This window comes from Planococcus citri, chromosome 3, assembly GCF_950023065.1.
Source record: "Planococcus citri chromosome 3, ihPlaCitr1.1, whole genome shotgun sequence".
NCBI lineage: Eukaryota > Metazoa > Arthropoda > Insecta > Hemiptera > Pseudococcidae > Planococcus > Planococcus citri.
In genome coordinates, this window is record NC_088679.1 from 16603906 (window position 1) to 16624855 (window position 20950).

At 32.6% G+C, this 20950-nt stretch overlaps 4 protein-coding genes and 1 long non-coding RNA gene across 11 annotated transcripts in view; 3 read left to right on the forward strand and 2 right to left on the reverse strand.

The window, feature by feature from the left end:
* Positions 1-4058, forward strand: part of LOC135841607 (putative mediator of RNA polymerase II transcription subunit 26) — a 137129-nt gene extending 133071 nt beyond the window's left edge. For both annotated transcript variants that reach the window (XM_065358638.1, XM_065358637.1), the window contains one exon: positions 2057-4058. In XM_065358638.1, coding sequence (XP_065214710.1) covers positions 2057-2842 — 786 coding nt within the window. In that variant the 3' untranslated portion in view covers positions 2843-4058. The remainder of the gene's footprint in view (positions 1-2056) is intronic.
* Positions 4059-7475: 3417 nt separating this feature from the next.
* Mau2 (Mau2 sister chromatid cohesion factor) lies at positions 7476-10478 on the reverse strand. Its single transcript, XM_065353974.1, has 10 exons — positions 10076-10478; positions 9824-10003; positions 9622-9744; positions 9418-9546; positions 9240-9348; positions 9006-9170; positions 8683-8930; positions 8406-8611; positions 8123-8325; positions 7476-8057 (listed from the first exon to the last, which is right to left on the reverse strand). The coding sequence occupies exons 1-10, from the start codon at positions 10298-10300 to the stop codon at positions 7861-7863; spliced, it is 1785 nt and encodes a 594-aa protein (XP_065210046.1). The 5' UTR covers positions 10301-10478; the 3' UTR covers positions 7476-7860.
* A 488-nt stretch (positions 10479-10966) lies between these two features.
* LOC135838374 (uncharacterized protein C15orf61 homolog) lies at positions 10967-12130 on the forward strand. Its single transcript, XM_065353980.1, has 4 exons — positions 10967-11142; positions 11258-11548; positions 11627-11809; positions 11990-12130. The coding sequence occupies exons 2-3, from the start codon at positions 11266-11268 to the stop codon at positions 11752-11754; spliced, it is 411 nt and encodes a 136-aa protein (XP_065210052.1). The 5' UTR covers positions 10967-11142; positions 11258-11265; the 3' UTR covers positions 11755-11809; positions 11990-12130.
* LOC135838373 (lysosomal acid glucosylceramidase-like) lies at positions 11630-20907 on the reverse strand. 5 transcript variants are annotated; one of them, XM_065353977.1, is made up of 11 exons: positions 15481-15641; positions 13955-14213; positions 13741-13867; positions 13514-13667; positions 13266-13426; positions 12954-13188; positions 12728-12872; positions 12570-12649; positions 12213-12493; positions 11996-12134; positions 11630-11900 (listed from the first exon to the last, which is right to left on the reverse strand). In XM_065353977.1, exons 1-10 carry the CDS (start codon positions 15502-15504, stop codon positions 12035-12037), a joined length of 1566 nt encoding a protein of 521 aa, XP_065210049.1. In that variant the 5' UTR covers positions 15505-15641; the 3' UTR covers positions 11630-11900; positions 11996-12034. The 5 variants fall into 5 exon arrangements, with proteins under 5 accessions (XP_065210049.1, XP_065210048.1, XP_065210050.1 ...); XM_065353976.1 differs by having other exon boundaries at positions 11988-12134; XM_065353978.1 differs by lacking the exons at positions 11630-11900; positions 15481-15641 and adding an exon at positions 20872-20907 and having other exon boundaries at positions 11915-12134.
* LOC135838375 (uncharacterized) lies at positions 12695-14316 on the forward strand. Of its 2 annotated transcripts, none has more exons than XR_010557394.1 (3): positions 12695-12831; positions 12919-13504; positions 13584-14316. It is a non-coding gene; the product is annotated as an uncharacterized LOC135838375 (long non-coding RNA). The 2 variants fall into 2 exon arrangements; XR_010557393.1 differs by having other exon boundaries at positions 12919-13500.
* Positions 20908-20950: the final 43 nt, after the last annotated feature.

The window sequence follows — 20950 nt, forward strand, 5'->3', positions numbered from 1 at the left end:
TGAGAAAGCATCAATTTTTGGCGAGTTGACGAAAAGTTGTAATGTTTTTTTGTAAAAATTCTTAGGAAGTAGTTTTTTTGATAAAATAGTCAAATGGTTGTAATTTCTGTCAAAATGCTAAGAAATTTGTGCTTTTTTTGTCAAAACGTCCAGAAACAAAAAACATTAATGTTTGCCTTGCCTGCCTGAAAAATTCGTTTTTTTTTCAAAATTTTCCAAACAGAAGTCCTGTTTTTTACAAAATTGTCTAAAAAGTTCTCTTTTTGTCAAAATTTTATTTTTCTTCCAAAATAAGTTCTTTTATTTTTCTCAGTTTTTATGGTAATTTTTGGATGTTTTTGAAAGTTTTTTGGGGGCATATGCCCTCCAAAAAAGCTTTGGTTTTAAATATGTATTACGTATGATCTTCACTTACCTTTTAGCTCCAAAATTTTGCAACCCTTTGAATAACTTGGAATTTTTGAATTTTTTTTGAAAGTTTTTTGAGGGCATATGCCCCCCAAAAAAGCTTTGGTTTTAAATAATTATGTATTATAAAAATTAATGGATTTTTTTCAAATTTTTCACTTACCTTGTAGCTCCAAAATTTTGCAACCTTTTGAAAAACTTGGAATTTTTGAAAATTTTTTGAGGGCATATGCCCCCAAAAAAGCCTTAATTTTAAATATGTATTATAAAAATTTGTGGAATTTTTTTTCAAATTTTTCACTCATCTGTAGCTCCAAAATTTTGCAACCCCTTAAAAAACTTGGAATTTTTGAAAGTTTTTTTTGAAAGTTTTTTGAGGGCATATGTCCCCCAAAAAAGCTTTGGTTTTAAATAATTATGTAAGTATTATAAAAATTAATGGGGTTTTTAAAAATTTTTCACTTACCTTGTAGCTCCAAAATTTTGCAACCCTTTAAAAAACTTGGAATTTTTGAAAGTTATTTGAGGGCATATGCCTCCAAAAAAGCCTTAATTTTAAATATGTGTTATAAAAATTTGTGGAATTTTTTTTCAAATTTTTCACTCATCTGTAGCTCCAAAATTTTGCAACCCCTTAAAAAACTTGGAATTTTTGAAAGTTTTTTTTTGAAAGTTTTTGAGGGCATATGCCCCTCTTAAAAAAGCCCTATTTTAAATTATGTACTTATTATAAAAATTCGTGAAATTTTTTTCAAATTTTTCACTTACCTTGTAGCTCCAAAATTTTGCAACCCTTTAAAAAACTTGGAATTTTTGAAATCTTTGAAATTACTCTCATCACCTAGAACGTGCTACAAACAGATTTTCTACAAGTTGTAGCAGCTCCGAACAATTATACATCTCGTGTCGTCGTGTCCAATATGACGAGAAATTTCTCCACCAAATTTTTAAGCAAAATTGATGAACTCAACCCCAACATTGAGCTGATTTGACAATAGGAACAATCCTTGATGATTTCCATATTCCATTTGAAAAATCTTATCTTGAGTAGAAAATTGATTCCCCTCAAGTATCTTAAACCATGCACCTTCTTCCCCCTCACATCTTCAAAAATAATAGTAAATTTGGAATTTTATGCTTGAGATATGTTGACCTGTAAATTTTAGTTTGAAAGTAATAATTTTCTTTACCTGCTGTGCTGTTGAGAAAAAAATGTTTTTAGAGTGGAATTGACCGAAAAGGTGAAAGCAGAGAGGTAGGGAGGGAGTGTAAAAATCAAATTCTTATTAAAAAATTTTCAAAACTGATGAACTTTTCAAAAACTAGTTGAAGAAAGTGGCACACGAGTTTGTATAAAATACTTGTAGATTAAAATTTGGATCATGAGCCAGAAAATTGAAAAAATTTGAATTATCGGGACTGAAATCGAAGTTTTTTTTGGCAATAATTCCAGTGTTTTTTTTTCCTTCGCATTAATTTTCCAATCACTAATATTCTTAGCCAATGAGTCAGAAAAATTGAAAAAAAAATTATTCTTAGCCAATGAGTCAGAAAAATTGAAAAAAAAAATATGTACTTGGAAAATTCTATCTCTTATTGTACCTATGTAAAAATCATTTCCACGACTAATGTGTCACTATTTCCACAGGCTCCCGGTCGAAGACGCGGCACCTGGGTTAAGAAAATCCGCATCAAGCAGCGTCCCCAAGACGTATTCGAGACAGCCGAATCTCAAAACCTGGGTCGAATCACCGATAACTCAGTTTCGCTTCTCGACTCGAAAATCCTACCAAAGACTGACGAAGGCAAAGGCTCCATCGACGAATCGCACGTCACCTTCTCCAAAATCAGATCAACCTCTACCACGACGATCGACGACTCGTACATCACGACGACCGAACCAACGTCGGCTGAAATCGTAACTCTGAAACCGACGACGACTGAAAAAGACGATTATCAAAACCTGCAGCGAAATTTCGATAAAATGCTCAGCGATTTCCTCAACAGCAACGATCAGTCTGTGAAAAGCGTGAATATCGAACGCAATAACACATCTTCGGCTGAAAACAACATCGGTTATATTCTGGGACTAGATTCCAGTCACCAAGATACCGCCACTAATAATAGTTCCTCTAGTTATACGATTAGTAGTAGTAATACAAACAATATCAATAATAATAATAAAAACAACAACGACGCTGTTAATCCTACTGAAATCACCGATGAAGTTACGACCACGACGACGTATCCAAATTCGGGCGAATTTTCCGATATAGGTACAACTACCGAAGACAATTTAGAGACTTTTTTCCCAAATAAACTCATAGGTACCTCGACCACGACCGAGATATCCCTCGAGACGGAGATTTGTTACAGAGGGAAATGCGTGAAGACGAAAAAAAGCAAAGCTAGTGATTTACTGCCTGTCGAGTAAGTCTTCTAGTTAGACGTTATTTTGTGCCAAGTCATTTTTTTTTCTTTTTAATTTACTCTTGTATGTATATTTAATGTAAATACGTAATTTAAGACGTCTTGAGACTGTATAAAACAATTTTTTATTTAATATTTTTTAATTTATATTATTTTTTTGTACATGTTTTTCTTCCTTTTTTTTTTTTTTTTTTTTGTAATTTTAATTTAGATAATTTTTTTTCTAATTTATCGAATTATTTCGTACGATTGAATTTAGAATTCGTCGCGAATACGAAACGATTCGATATGCTTTAAAAATAAATGCAAAGAAAGTGTTTTTTTAAGCCAGGTTTGCATTTATTTTTGTAGCGTGTATAAAACTTGTTATTGAAAATGAAAGTTGACATTTATGGTGACATTTTGTCGCTTGCGTAGAACGAGTTTTATCCCCCAAAAATGGTGTCCGCGAGTGCAAGTCGAGTTATCTATACTATATCTATGATATAAGCCAGTTTTCTATCGAATAAGGTATCAATGGAAGGCATCTACTTTCATAATATTCGCCGGACCGAACACCGAACTCGCGAAGGCGAATGTTTTCGTTGTAGGTAGATTTTTCTCTCTATTACTCTTACTCTCTCAATTATCGTCGAGTTAAATACCGCGAACTAGATGAAATTTAACGCATTCGTGATTATTCTCATACCGAGTATAACAATTAAATACTTACCCAAGTATTAAAGGTGCTTTAGCGTTTACCTACCTATCTGATGAAATTCGTGTTAATAGGCTAATTAGACGTATGTTGGCAAGTCTGGTTCCGGCGTCAAAAAAAAAAAAAAATACGTGAGAGTAATTATCTTTTTATTGGTTCGTATCTGTTTAAAGCGAACTGATATTTAAAGTATTTAATTTATATTTCCTGGCTTTTTTTTTCTTCAATGAGCTCGAACACGTTTGAATTTTCCTTCGATGTGAAAATGAATAACGCGAGTTGAGAATTATTAATTCTAATGATTTTTTTTTTTTTGAAAAATGTACAGTAAGATACCTACCTGAATACATATTTGATGTATGGATTAACTGGCAAAAATATCTTATTTAGGATGTAGTCACTCTGATTTTTATTTAATTTATTTATACGTGTATCTGCATAATACATTGTAACTGTCTTGTAGCTCAAAATGTTATTTTAACTGTAATGACCAAAATGTAAATAAATAGTTCTTTTAATTTGATTATTTAGTTCAGTTTTATTTTTGTGTAGTAAAAGAAGAACTGATTTAGTTGAATTGATTGTCAATTTTTTCTGTTCAAAATTAAGAGGGGATGGAGCAAAATTGATGGGTAAAAATCACCAACATTGTTTTGAAGTTTTTCACAAAATTTTCTTTGACTTTTTTCAAAGTTTTTCTTGTTTTTTACAACGTTTTTCGACATTTTTCATAAATCATGTGATCTATGAAAAAATGTTTGAAAATTTTTTTTATAACATTTATCTATATTTATTGCAAACTTTTTCTCAATTTATTTATTAAAATTATTTGTTACTTTTTATTCAAGATTTTCAAGGATTTTTTTACTAAACTTTTTGAAAATTTTTTCGAGTTTTTGCAACGTTTTTAAGCAGTTTTTTTCTATTTCATAATGAATTTTTCTAGACTTCTTAATTTTTTTGAGAATTTTTGCAAAACTTTTCGAACATTTCAGAATTTTTGCAAAACGTTTCGAACATTTCTGGCAAATTTTTTCAACATTTTTAGCAGAATTTTTGTCAAATTTCTAGAACATTTTTTAAGAATTGCTTGCAACATTTTTCTGTATTTCATTAATACATTTTCCCCATTTTTTGCAAGTTTTTTTTGAATATGTAGATTTTTCAACAAGTTTTTATCAATTTTTCACCCACATTTTATAAAATTTTGTGTGAACTTTTTTCAAATTCTTTATAATGTACCATTTTTCTAAATTTTATGCAAAATTTTCATCAATTTCTTTATCAACTTTTTAAAAAGTTTTTGAAATTATTTTTGCAAAACCTAATGAATTTTCTTCAAAACTTTTTGAGCTTTTGCAACATTTTTTTGAGATTTTTTGCTACATTCTACATTTTTTGCAAGTTTTCTATACTTATCTAACGTTTCCCAATGTTTTCAATGTTTATCTAAATTCATCATTTTTTTACCTTTTTTACATAAACTTGTTTTTGCAAAATTTCTCGAATTTTTTCCAACTTTTTCAATTTTTTACGAAGTTTTTCTGTATTTCTTGATCAATTTTTCTACGTTCAAGGGTGCAAAGTTTTGAGAGTTTTTAGCCTATTTGTTTGGGATTTTTGTCAAGTTTCTTGCGCATGTTTTTTGAATTTTTTTGAGCTTTCAGGCATATTTTTCACTTTTTTTGATAGTTTTTGCAAAAGTTCCAAAGTTTTCTATAACGTTTTTTCAACATTTTAAAAAGTTTTTCTTAACTTATCGATGAATTTTTCCACATTTTTGTTTACAGGTTTTCGAGATTTTTTTTCCTACAAAACTTATTAGTTTTTTCAAAATTTTTGGAGTTTTTTTTGCAAAATTCTTCTGAAATTTTATGTATTATTTTTCCAAATTTTTCAAGTATTTTTGAAATTTGTATATAAAAGCTTGCAACTTTTTATAACATTAGTTTTCTTTTAAAGTTTTCCCAGATTTCTTGATGAATTTTTCTACATTTTTTGAACATTTTTTTTTGCAAAACTGTTTGAGTTTTTCTTAAGTTTTTCGAGGTTTTTGTGGAATTTTTGAAGGTGCATCGCAAATTTTTCTAGATATTATTTTATATTTTATGCAAAATTTTTAAATTTATTCCATAGAGTTTTCCTAATTTATTTTTTTTTTTAATTTCTGTAAAATTACTACCCAATGAATTTTTAAAAATATTTTACAAACTTTTGGAAAGTTTTTGCAAAATGTCTCAAGTTTTTCATAATTTTTCACTGATTTTTCTGGTTTTTTTTTCACAAAATTTTTCGAGAGTTTTTGCAACATTTTTCTTAAGCTTTTCCCCTTTTTTTCAGTTTTTCTGTTTTTATAGGTTCAACAGTTTTTTGAATTTTCAACTAAAGTTTTCTCATTACTTTTTACTTTTTTAAATAGGTACATGAATTTTTTACACATTTTTTTGAACTTTTTTCTGAATTTTTCAGAACATTTTCTCAATTTGAATTTTTTAAAGTTTTTAAAGGCACGTGTCTGAATGTTTTGAAAAGTTTCTCATTTTTTTGGAGGGTATTTTTTATTTTACCATACTCGAAGGCATGTATGTAGAAGAGGGGGGGGGAGAGGAGGGTTCAAAATGCTGAAGAACGTAAGCCATCTGTAACGAATCCTTATTCCTGCAAATTAGCCCTTATGCAACCTGAAATATATTCCTGTTGATCATTTTGCCTAACTGAAGATACAAGGCAGAAAATACTACGTACTCAACTAAAGGTAAGCATCACCTCAAAACGCTCATATTTAATATAATTTCTCAAAATATTATTTTCTAAATAAAAGGTGCTGATCACGAATTCGTCGTACGTACAAATTTATTTCTCCTTTTCACCCTTAAAATCGTAAATTTTCCATAAAAAACGCAATTATCTCATAAACTTTGCATCGTGGAAAAAAACCAACACCAGAAATAGATTCTCCGTGTTTGAAAACCCCTTCGTCAATATTTCGTACACCCCCATTTGAGCCCTAAAGCTCATAAAAAAATTCCAAAATTTTTAATATTAGTAGTATAGAACCTTCTGATATCCTATATTCGCCTAATGAAAAAGGTATATTTTAGCGTCAAAATACGGCTTGAGCGAAGCATTTCTAGTGTCGTTTGGGTTGCCTACTCGTACAATAAAAAGGGGCAAATCCCAATTATCAAAATTTTTTGTTATTTTCTTAATTAAAAGCTAACATATTGTACGAGGAGTCGATTATTACTAATTAAGTATCGCTGATCACGAATATGATATTTATTTTACTCCATGTTGCATTTTTATCCTCAAAACTTGAAATTTTTCATTAAAAACGCCATTATCTAGAAAACTTTGAACTTTAGGGGAGAACTGATTCCAGAAATGGATTCCCAGTGTCCGAAAACCCCCTCGAAGATATTACGTACACCCCCATTTGTGCTCCAAAGCTCAAAAATAAATTCCAAAGTTTTTGATATTAGGAGTAAAGAACCTCCTAATATCTTATATTCTCCTAGTAAAAAAAGGTATATTTTAGCGTCAAAATCGACTATATAAAGCGAGCATATTTTTCGTGTCGTTTGGGTTGCCTATTTATACAATGATAAGGGGCAAATGGAAATTTGCAAAAGTTGGCGTTTTAGCCTTAATCAAAAGCTAATACAGTGCACGAAGAGTGGATTATTACTAATTAAGCATCGCTGATTACGAATATATTATTTATTTTACTCCATCTTGCATTTTTATTCTCAAAACTTCAAATTTTCCATTTAAAAAAACGCCATTATCTAAAAATTTTTGAAGTTTCAACGGAGTGTAATTATTTAATCGCTTTTGATCACTCATTGAAGCTTTGAATTTAGCTTCGGTGCTTCGATTCCTTACTGTAGACGTAATTACTGAAAAAATCAAACAATTGAGTGAAAAACAAAATAATAAATTTGATATCTTAATAAATCTTAATATTATATTTGAACTGTTAAAAATTATAATTACGTTTTCAAAGCTTTCTTTAATCCGCAGGTAATCAATAAATGAATGTAACAAGAAAGTACCTTCAATTTGAAGTAATGTCGTCAAATCATAAATTTCGAAATAATAAATAATAAATACATAAATAATATTATATACACAAAAACCTAATTTATAAAAAAGAAAAACAAAATCTAATATGTTGCTTGTAAATCACGATAGGAAAACAGAATTCAACAAAGAGATTTTCAAAAACATCACAATGATAATTATGTTTAATAAATAAATAATAAAAAGCATTATTGGCACAATTATTAACATCGATAAACAGAATTCAGTCGTCGTGGCGCTCATCACAATAGAGGAGATGATTTAATACTGGTATCGGCCGTCAAATCGGTAGGTAAGTTACCTTCGGTCCAGTTGATTAAATTATGTTCGGGCATTTTAGACGATGTGAAGTGATCGTTAAGCAGTACTTGGGAGAAATTACTGTGCATTTGGAAAGCTTCGTTTTCGCGAGCTGGGTCGTTACACATTCTGTATAAATCTGCGAGAGGTAAAGGTGTATTAGTTTGGAGTTCGAGTAGGTGAAAAGAGATAAGGTTTGTTTACCTTTTAGAATAGCTGAGGCCCATAATTGAACGTGAATATCTGGTATTTTACTAGCTAGCTGCATGGCCGGTGTAACCATATTCATACTTTCTCGGCTGTTACCCAATGAAAGGAAAATATGTCCTAATAATACTAAAGAACAAGAAGTCAATCGGTTGAGGTCTTCGGCGTTGGCCATTTTCAACGTTTCTCTCAAGTATCGTCTGAAATATGGATACATTTTGATTAGCTCGATGTGTGAATAACATAAAAATACGAATCTATCGAGATTTCAGTGAATTACTTCGCTTCGTTATATCTGGCTAGGAAGAACGATTGTAACCCTTGAACGTAATAAGCTGCAGCTCGCAGACTATGCGAATGAGTGGTTAACGATTCGGGGTTGATTCTTTCGAAAAGTGCGTTAAACTCTTGATCTCTTTTCTGACGTAAATATACGATGGCTAAGTTCAAATTGGCGAAAGTCCACAGTTCTCTTTCTTGAGATAACTGAAAAAAGAGAAATAATTTTCAGTAATTTTGGACGAAACGATGCACTTAGATTTGATTAAATACTCCACCTTGATAGCTGTAGTGAATTGTGCTTCGGCGGCATTCATGCAATTCATACTCATGGCGTATAATCCGATCAGCGTATGAATCTGGGGACGATGAGATTGCAACAGTCTGGGATACTGATTGCAGAGCGATACCACTTGAGACATTTCTTGCAAAGCCATCGCTTTGTTACCCATCACGAAACGACACATGACGATATGTTCGAGCAGCATTAATTGAAATACCGATAATATCGGTTTGTTATCAACCACTATAATGAGCAGGAGAAAGATCGAGGTTAGTTGAATATTTTTTAGTAATTTTCGATCTTCCGAGTTAATTATACCTTTGAGTTTTTCGATTTGTGTGAGAGCTTTGTCCGTGTATTTTTGAGCTTTATCCATATAGCCAGCTTGTACGCTGTGCATGACTGTTACAAGATAGACAACGACGTAGAGCTGCTCTTTAGGCATCCACATGAACATATCACCCATGTTTGATCCTCCGCTCGCTGAAAAAATATCGATAAATTGAACGAAACTCGATAATCGAGGTGAAAAAAATACTGTACGAGACAAACCTTCATCACTAGGCCAAGATGGCTGCATGATAGTTAACATGCTCTGCTGTAATTGTTTCAAACACGGTTTTACACTTTTCACTTGACCTCCCATCAAGTAATGGCAAACCTGTGGAACACACTCGTTTAGAAAAACGTACCGAGTTTTGATCAAGTTCGGTAATAAATCTCGGTTTACTTGTAAAAAGAGAGAAAACACTTTCAGATATTCCTTTTGACATTGACTTCCTGTCCAGTTTTCGACATGATAACCTGCTGTGTTCAGTAAAGACGAAGCTTCGGTGACTTTTTTATCGATGAGTAGAAGCTATAAAGCAGATATATTCGTATTATAGAAACCATTTACAAGATGAACGATGATAACGAGTATTTTTCTACGTACCATACTTCGACTCAGCATGAATAAAACTTTCGTGTAACTGGCAGACGAAATATGAGCATAATCTACACCTACTTCGAGGAGCCTGCTTGCAGATTCGTAGTCTTTCTCCGTTGCATGGATTTGCTACATAAATGCATAAAATAAACAAACGATGTAATTAGAAAACACGTAATAAAAACCGAATCATCGTTGAAATACTTACAGCTAATTGAAAGACTAATCTGCAATGCCAGTAAACGTTATGTTGCGATAACTCGATAGCTTTTCTTAGTATAGGTTTGGATAAATTAGACTGGCTCTGTTGTTCGTATAAATCAGCTAAAACGCTGGCAGCTTCGAATTTCACATCGTCGAATCCATTAATACCTTGAGATAACCGCCACTGAAACCATTTACAGATATTAGATTCCGAAAATAAGCACAAAACGTAGAATAAACTCGTAGTTTTACTTACGGCTTGTTCCAAATGATTACGAGCTAAATCGGTGTTCTTGGTGTGAGATATTAGTATATTTCCAAGCTGTAAATGTGTCCGAGCTTCTACTCGAGGTGGTGGTTTGAAGTTGAAAACCGCTTGTAAGCATTGTATGCAGAATTTTATATTAGGTGGACTGGAAGTTCGGAAATTCTCAGCTAAACCCAGCAGCGAAAGATACCAAGCATCTTGCGAAGACGCCATGATTTTCCGACCGAAACTGTTATAGACGCGAACAAACTAACGCTAGAGTTGATCAAAAGTGAGGTTAATTAATTATTTCGTCATTTCAAATACTTAGTAATTCGATAAAATGCAATTATTTTGCATAATAACAGCGATAAAATGATAAATATTTTGTATAAAAAATAGATAACTTGAACTAGAACAATGGAGAAGTTGTTTGATGTCGTGGATTTCTCTTTTAGCAGTGACGTCATCGTGCACCGAATGAGAGAAAGATGCATTTTTTCAAGAAATTATTCGTATTTATGATTATTTTATAATATTAAACGCAATAAAATCGATTAACATATTTTTATTCGATTGATTTTTATTGCTAAAATGTGAAATATCCATAAAAACAAAAGTAAAATTAAAGAATTTCGCATTACAATTTTTGCATCACTGATTTTCGTGATGCGCAGTTTTGCTTATTTCAGAACGCTAAATGTAACGTGAATTATTCGATTTTTAGGAATTTATCAATTTAGTCGTACTTAATGAATAAAATCTTCGTAATTATCATTCATTCAACTTAAAATGATAGAAAATAATTAATAATCAAAAATATCGACTTAAAGAAGTCTAAACCAGTTATTCGAGAATCACTAGATTACATTTTTGTAGAAACACATCACATTGCAGGCAACCATGTTTAGCAAATTATGAAAATTTTTTATCACCTTCAAAAATTATCAAAATTCCGAAAATTCGTTCAAATTTTTACTCCTTCAATAAAATTTAAATCACTTTGAAATGTCAGAAATAACATCGAATAATCCTAAGAACTGTCCAAACTGGCATTAGCAATACTTACTCATCAAGTACGTACAAAATACTCTTGTAAAATTGATCGAAATCATCACCTGTGAAACTTCCCAAAAATAAATTTCCATCATTTCTTCTCAATCTGGAACCTGAAATAACCTGTTGTTATAGATCCTAGAATGCCTTTAATTAAAAGACTGAAACCTGCAGCATCAGAAGTGCTAACATGTTACCTTAAACAATGCAACGAACCTCACTGGACATCATACTTTGTAAAATACAGAGACGTTGTGGATGATCAACGAGGCATGTCAAATTTCAATTGGAAAGTAGGAAGTAGTAATTACCAAATACTTCGTACCGGCTGCTACCCATATATCAAATATCACTGCAGTAAATATCGCCACGAAGATCTCACAGCTAGTGACCGGTTGATGAAATTCATAAAGATTTTTAACTTGGGTTCGAACACCTCCTACTTTTATACATTGTATGAGCTTGAAATGAACTTCGACACTAATTAGCTGTTATTTTTTGCAGGAATTCCTGCTCTGATGTATGGAATAGCTGCCATTTTCCTGATTACTCATAAAGAGAATGTTGTTACTTCGAAAGGCAATGTTTATATTTATTTCTTACTGAAGGAAAATAAGAAATCGATGTTCTAGCGTGGAAAAATCACCTTGTACCTATTGTTACCAAACTCCTGTGTTTCATTGAATGGTTCGTATATTAAAAAGATTTTCCTCTGTTCATTAATTTTGTTAATTTCTTCAGAATTTGATAACTTCTGGCACGTATTCTATTATACGAACTACGAAGCAAAGATTGAAAAACAAATATTTTTTTAATAAAAAAAAAGAGTATATAAACCATTATAATTACGATATAAAATATTTACAGTCTTACGATGGCAAGAAATTGAAATAAATTCATCTCTGGCATATTCTATCGATAAATCATCGAAATAATCGAACGTTTGGGAACATTGATCAACGCTGATCCTCTATCGTTGTCGATAAACGTAAGTTGAACGTCGAAAGATCTCCTGAAAAAATCAAATCAAAATTACCGAATTATTTATTAAACGTTTGCTGAAATTATATACCTTCAATCGAATAAATACCTGTTTAAAAGTATCACAGCTATGCTATCATCTGGTCTCTTCACAGATACAGCTTCGATAGGATTAAGAAGAGAGGAAGACGTGTTAATTCTGACAGATCCGGGCAAAATGAACTTGGAGAAATGGCCCAACGCGTAAAACATCGGTTGCTTGTAAAACTCATCGGCTGTTTTATTCACAATGATGGCAGCGTCTACGAAATTATTAACCCAGTTCGGACCACCTTTTTCGTTCAAGGCGAAATTCCAATCTATCCAACCGGTCACCCAGTTATTAAAGCTCTGCGAAAATTCATCGTTTAAAAAGTAAACAACCGAATAAACAAATGTAAAAAAGTTCTCAAACGATGATATTTACAATTATCATATCTTGAGCATATTCTTCGCCTCTGTTCCAGGCTCCCAAAGCTACTTTATCCAACTCCCATGGCTTATCACCTACGTCCGAGAAAAAGATATTAAAAACCAGACTGATCATCAAGCTGAAAATTCATCATCCAACGATGATGCTCTTACCATAACTCGATTCTGTACTCAATATGAATAAATTCGGATACAGATTATGAGTCGTCGTTAGAACAGTGGGAGATACGACAAAGTCCCAATACCAATGAACTCCGGTACCGTTTATATACTGAGATGCAGTTTTATCTTTCATGATCTAAACGGGTATATAAAATTAATTAAATAATTTTATTTGAACTTAGATTTGAATGAGTAATCGCCGCATACAGACACGTACCCAAGTAACCCACCAAGGAAAGGAAAACCTTTGATCATCAATGGCCATAATACACGTGTTCGGATACGATGATCTCATCATTGGTCCAAAATGCTGACCGATCCATTTCGTCTGACCTACCGGAGTCCATCCGAGGGCGTTTATTTTATTTATAGGTGAGATACCGCTCGATGGTTCGTTTCCAGTTGTAACGCACCAGAATTTCAGATCTTGCTTTATGTATTCGTCGAAAAATCTATTTTAACGTAATTTTAATTCTAGAATCATCGAACAATATGTATCAGAATTCGAATGTGAACAGAAATAACTCACTTTACATGGTAGTTAGCGTAAGCTCTGTAATATTCTTCTTTCAAAGTACCAAACCCTGTCAACTGGCGATTAGTTTTCATCCAAGCTGGAGGAGACCAACAGGAAGCGATCAGTTTCAGAGATCTGTTCGTTATAGTTTCGGCTTGTTTGATCAACGGAATCTACGCAGAATAATTTTCACTTTAGTTCGAATCAGTCAAATCATGAAACTACACAATTCTATTTTTTCAAAGAAGTAGGTACGTTACTTTATATTTATAATCTTCCATTGTCAAATTAAATGATTTTAAATTCGCATCTGTATCGTTATCTTGATAGGTATACCCACGAAGTGAAAAATCAGTACCACCGATAGGAACTCTACCCATTGTATACTCATTTCCATCAGACGAAAAGTACGATCTGCGAAGAAACACTTCAAAAATAAACTCTCTGAAACACTCCAGCTGCGGTAATCACCATAATATAGGTTTACTTGAGTAATAAATCCTGCGCAGCTGGAGACAACGATAGAATATTATAACCCGATGAATCGGTGAAAGCAGCTCCAAATCCGATAAATTCTTGATACGTTTGATTCCTATTCACTCGTAAAGTGGCTCCTGAAAAAGAAACGATGTTTTAAAGAGACAATTCTACGTCAATTAGCGAGTAACTTCGTCGATTAAATCTCTACGACTAGATCTTACTCGTAGCTGTGATTTTCGATTTAAAAGTGCCCAACGATTTCTCGAATCGTAGTCCATCTCGAGATGAAGTATACAAGATGAAATTTCCAGGCAGAGGAGCTCGTACTTTCGGAGTGACATCGCAATATGTCGAATTACAGACACAGACCGTGCTATCGAACGAGTATTTCCTTGGGATGCAGTTTTGAGCTTCGACTTCGTTGTATAAAAAATTTACCAGGACGAGCAAATGCAGTAAACAAATTTTCCATCTTGTTATCTGAAAACAGACGAGTACATAAATTGAAATTATTACCTTACGATAAGATTTTTTACGATTCGATGAAAATATAATGTGGTTCTTTACGGTCCATTAACGAGTATCAACACTGTATTTTCTAATATTGGATTACTAGTTTGCATTACCATGTTTATTCTTCGAACTGACCAACGAATAAGTCCACGTTCAAAGCACTATTTCTTATCCGTAAACAATTTTTAAAAAATCAACTTTGATTTATTTTGACTGAACGTATGACGACAGACAGATAGAAGCATTATTCATCAGCAGAGTGTTTTGTTGTAGAAGCCAGCTTTAGTAGGTAGGCGAAACGTGCGAGGTGAATTAATGAATAAAAATTTAAATCTGACTGTTACGACGCTGTTGCAAATTTAAAAAAAAAAAATCTTTGTTCAATGAAACGTAAACAATACGATGATAAATAATACAAATGAAACAATGATCAAGGTGAAAAAATTACATTAACGAGCATCAAACTGAAAAATTTTTAAAATACTATAATCTCAACCAAGTCAAACATTAACATCGATCATGTCTCAAAAAATAATTCAACTTGTCAACGATTTACAGTAGAGGAAAATTTTAGCACGTTCGACGATTCTTATATCAGTTTTAATAATTTTTCCTGTCTTGTGGTACTTCCTTTTGTGATAAATAATACTCTTTCGTCGAATGGTTCGAGTATTTATCAATATTGACAGCTCCTGAACCATGTATTGGAAAATGAAATAAATATTTTCTATAAGTAAATAATCTATTTAATTAAAATTTTATCTCGTACGATAATGAACCTAAACCTTGCAGCGGTTCGATCTTGAAAATATTGCATGATAGATCTAATTTTTGAATCATTTTACTTATCATTTGATCGATAAGGTGAACATGCAAACTCGTGTCGAGGAAAAAAAGGGCGGGAATCTATACACAGGTTTGATTCTCGACAAAAGCCTACCTATTTCTATTCACCTACTCAATAAAATGAACTTCTTCGATCGATTTTATTTCATCATTTTGAGTACCTACCTACCTACATAATTATATTGGTCATTTTCTCTTTTTTTCATAACAATCTTATCAATGAATGACGCAGCATCCGTCAACCCAAATACCCCCATCGCACCAAACAATCCACAATAATTTCTCATTCTCGAGAACTAGGTAATTCACTCGTATAAGCTATAAAAAATCTAACGGATCGAATAAGCACGAAATGTAAATAAATGAAAAAAATCATGTAAGTACTTACAACATTACTAATTTGGACCGCCATTGGCAATCACATCAGTTAGTTGATGAATGAAACCATCTACGTACACAACAACGTACCTACTGCTGTACCTACTTATACCTCCTAAAACGCGAACCACACTCTTCATTTATGAATACGAATATTGGTAGCGAAAGTGACTCAATTCTCTTATCGTTTAATTGATAAATTTATTTTATTTTACATTACGAATACAGATGACGAATGCTTAATCATCCGAGTAAGATATATTTTTGATTTCGCAGGAGCCAAAAATACAATTATTATTTGTAAATTGTATCGAGTGAAAATTATCAATATGAGGGATGAGATAGTGTGTACTGTGTACTCATTTTCACCGAAAGATTATTCTTCAAAGGCATAATTTCACGTAGAGATAGCCTAACGGATGTCTATTGAAAGCCAAAGTGAATAGAGACTATAGAACCGGTTGATGAGTACATAATTAAGTAGGTATAACTGTTCAGTAGTTTTACCATCGTCAAGTCTTCTACATACTACATATATTGGTTGCTGTATTTTATACGACTAATAATTATGATAAACAAACACACTTGATTAACCTATCTATGGTATGGGATTGCGTTAGGTTTGAGATTATAAGAAGCTACCTTGGAGAAAAATCTCATTGTTAATATTCAATTACCTACTCGCGAATATCTGTACCTCAGCCAGGCACGTGATCAATATTTTGGCATCTGAGAAGTACAATAAACCATAAATTAAATCGCATAAACAGATTATGTAACATTTGGCACTCCGACAGCTGACAAGAAACTTGGATTCTATCAAAAGCACAGAGACGAAGAAATTACCAACAGTTGATAGAGGCGTGACGAAATGAAGTGTTGTGGGGAGGGAGGAGAGGGGGGATGAGACTGAAATTCTCTCAACTTTTTCTCCAGACCCCCCTTCAGTATTTCTCATGCTAATTAGCCAGATGTGCTTCGAACAAATTTTGAAGGGGGAGCTGGAAACAAAAATGTTGAATAATTTTTTTTTTTTTAAAGGTTGGTTGTGTACTGAAATCCAAAATAAAAAATTTGCATCTTTTTTCGTGTTTTTTTAAGCCTTTGACCTTTGAAAATAAAATACAAATTACAAACAGAACATTTTTGATTTTGCTCGAGCGAAGCGAAGGCCAAAGTTTGAGAAAATTTACAATTTGTGAGGTACAAAAAAATCATTTTTAATATAAGAAGTTTCAACGCAAAAATGTTTTGCTTTTTGGTATACCTGTTTTTGAATGAAATTTGGCACCTTTTTTCGCGCCATTTTGTACTTTTTTTGCACCAGTACCAATCATGTAGGTATTGATTTGGATTACGTTTCTTAAATTTCTGAATTTAATTTTTCATTTTTGAAAATTTTTGAAAAATTGTAATGTACAGTAGAATTCAAATCTGCCCGAGCGAATAAACGAGAACAAAAGCTTTGAAGAAATCAGAAAATTATAATATTTTTCAAAATAGGAACGAGGCTCGAGCGAGGCGAAGGTAAAAGCTCTCAGAAATTCACAATTCTTTATTTTTTTTTAGGACATAATTTTTATTTTCAAAAACAACCAATTTTGGTAAAAATTAGAAATTATTGTTCCCGAATTTTCGACGAAAAATATGACACTTTTTGATATTTCAGCAGAAGTTGGGACTTTCTGGCAATTTTGACTAAAATGCATTAGAGAGGCTTTTTAAATTTTTTTTTTATTTTGGAAAATTTCAAGTAGGTAATCAACATTTTTGGGACTTTCTTTCAGTTTTGACCAGAATGCATTGAACAGGTCTTTACCTTTTTTCCCCGAAAATTTCAAGTATAAAACAAAATTATTTTTGATGTGAGAAGTCAATTTTCAGGTAAAAATCCTGACAATTTTACAAGCCCAGTATAAAAAAATGTAAAAAAAAAGGAAGTAAAAATCAATGGTTTTTGTTAATTTTTTTATTTTCCATGCTTACACAATTTTTTTGTAACTTTTTCCAATTCATCCAATTTTTTCCAAAAATTACCAAGTTTTCGCCTGAATTTGTCGGGAGGGAGGGAGGGAAGAGGGGCGGGAGTCGAGGGTTTGAAAAATTGTGAAGATAGTTCTACACGTCAATTTTTACCTTTCTCAACTTTTTCCAACTCACCCCATTTTTTCCAAAAATTACAAAGTTTTCGCCTAAATTTTTCTGTCGGGAGGGGGAGGGGGTGGGGGTGGGGGGAGTTCGAAAAATTGTGAAAATAGTTCTACACGTCAATTTTTACTTTTCCCACCTTTTTCCAACTCACCCAATTTTTTCAAAAATTACCAAGTTTTCGCCTAAATTTTTCTGTCGGAAAGGGGAGAAGTGGGGAGTTCAAAAAATTGTGAAAATAGTTCGACACGTCAATTTTTACTTTTCCCACCTTTTTCCAACTCACTCAATTTTTTCCCAAAATGACCAAGTTTTCGCCTAAATTTTTCTGTCGGGAGGGGGAGTTCAAAAAATTGTGAAAATAGTTCTACAAGTCAATTTTTACTTACCCCAACTTTTTCCAACTCACTCAATTTTTCCCCAAAATTATCAAGTTTTTGCCTAAATTTTTCTGTCGGAAGGGAGAGGGGTGGGGGAATTCAAAAAATTGTGAAAATAGTTCGACACGTCAATTTTTACTTTTTCCACCTTTTTCCAACTCACCCAATTTTTTCCAAAAATTATCAAGTTTTTGCCTAAATTTCTCTGTCGGGAGAGGGAGGGGTTGGGAGGAGTTCAAAAAATGGTGAAAATGGTTCGACACGTCAATTTTTACTTTCTCCAGCTTCTTCCAACTCACCCAATTTTTTGCCTAAATTCGTCTGCTTGTGAGGGGGAGTTGGGAGGGGGGAGTTCGAAAAGTTGTAAAAAACTCAAGATCGTCGAACTGTGAGCTCAAATATGTGTAACTTGAGGATTAATTTTTTGGATTCAGTCTTCAATCGGTATCCTCCATAGTTTCCTGTTTCGGCAAATGTACAACGTTGATTGCAAAAATAAGCGAATGCTTAATTGAAATCAACGACCTCAAGTTAATATAAATGTATCTATCCTATAAAGCTGCAAGAAAAATAAATACCCCAAAAATACGCGAAAAATACGAAAAAAATTAATTAAAAAATACCCGAAAAATCGGAAAAAAGTCCTGAGCCCGATCTATGGCACCTAGAAAGCTGATTTTTTTTTTAATCGACAGCTTAACGTCTCTAGAATATAGGAAAAATACGTGGGGGCAAAAATTTTGAAATTAAAGGGCCCAAATTTTGAGTTTAAATGGGCTGTTTTTGCCGTTTTTTCGATTATTCTCAAATATATCAAGAACGAAAAAGGCTAGAAGGGTGGTTAATATCTCATTTTAAAGAGCATTAAATCCTGAACATTTCCCTCGATTACATTACCCCTCTGAGGTTTTTAGTTTTTGAGCTATTTTGAATTCAAATTTCGAATTTCAGTTACACAATTTTGAATTAAATTATCTCGAAAACTAAAAACGCTGGATGGGTACTGTCAACGAGGGAAATGTTCGATATTTCATGCTCTGTAAAATGGTGAAAACAGATTAGCAAAAAGTTAATTAGATCGTGTGATTTTGATCGATTTTGATGGCATTTTATAACAAACAACCGTTACAACGATGTGTGTACTTACACACCCACACAAGCATACGCACACACACCAACGTAAATGTACCGGACAACGCATCGCTGTCGTTGTTATTCCAGACAGGATCACGCGACATGCGCGCGCATACAAACCTCCCACTCCTCCAACAACGGAATTCTTAAGTACAATGCGAGGATTATGATTTATGCATATCGCATATCGATGAAGCGTGAAATTCTCAACAGAAACAGATACATAATATTAATATGTATTATTGCTAATAAATGTTATAATGTTAATCCGTCTATCATCAGTACTTTGCTTTCGCGTCTATCATCTATCATTTTAATCAAAGTTCTAATCGAAGCATATACCAGTGTCTCCAGATTTTTTGGATGCGAGGTCGAGGTCGCCATTTCGCCGATCTGAAATCGCCAAAAATCGCCAACGTACCAGTGTCGCCAGATTTTTCGTTAAGCTACCACCAATAATATGTCAATTTTTTTCTGAAATTTTCAGAAAAAATTGTATTTTTTTATTCCTTTTGCAGAAAGTATTTTATAATTTTTTACAAAAAATATTTTTTAAAAAAACAAAATTTAATGAAAAATCCCATTAAAAAAGAAAAGATTGAAGAAATCTCAAATCGCCAAAAATGCGACAAATCGCCAACAGCCTTTTTTGGGCGCTTTTCACGATTTCAAATCGCCAAAAATGCGATAAATCGCCAAATCTGGAGACACTGGCATATACTTGGTAGCAAACCTTTCCTAAGAGTGAGCGAAGGGGGGTTTGGGGGCGCAGCCCCCAAGAGCGAGTTCCGAGGGCGAAGCCCGAGGAACGAGTATGGGGGTTGGGCCGCGAAGCGGCCAGGGGGCGTAGCCCCCTAGTAATCTATAAAATTGATGATGTTGATTTGAAATCAATTTTTTAATTGGTAAACTTTTTTAAAGATCAATTTCATTTGCATGAGAACCAATCAATTATTTTTCTCTTAGAATTCTAACTCAATACCTACAACACAAATTTTTTGAAAAATTGACCAAAAGTACATTCTTAATACGTATAAAAATCGTTTAAAATGAGTAAAGGGTCGCAACGAAAGTCCTCAGAATAACGTAGGTACAGACGCAAGGAACTCATAAAAAATTTGCAAAAATGAAGAAATCCGTGAAATTGATGCTTAAAATACGTAGCAGTCGTTCGTAGGCGATCAACATTTGACACCCTTGGCAAAAAAATTAGCATTTAGACTTGTTAAAGTTATTTTTACAATAGATATTAGCTATAATAATTTTGAGAACATTTTTTAAAAAAATTTAGGGAATTTTTTTAACTGCTCCCAACTGAGGGGAAATTTTTCAAAAATTCACTGAATTAAAGAAAAGCAGACATTTTTTCCACAAGTCAACTTTCAATGATTTCAAATAACAATTTTGTGTTTTTAAAATTTGCTCAAAGTTCACTAAATGCTAAGAAGTTGGTAAAAAATCAACTTATGAACGTAACGCATTTTCAAAAAAGTTGATTAGGATATTTTCAAGCGAGTAGATTCAAGTACAGTAGGCAAATAGGTACATATTTTGGAAGGTCTAAATACCTCTTCCAAACCATTTAGCCTGAAACAAATACATAATAAGTACCTACCTACTTAAGTACTTAATAAATAAACTTTTGAAAATAAACAGAAAAATGAACATCAACAAAGCATTCAATATAACACACTTCATTTCTTCGAATAGGTACAAGAAAAAAAATCACAATTTCTAACCTTTGTTTTCGAGACTTCCATTTGCGTCACACAGGCAACCTACTTTCGATTTCTTCTGATTATTTTCTCAATTGAATTG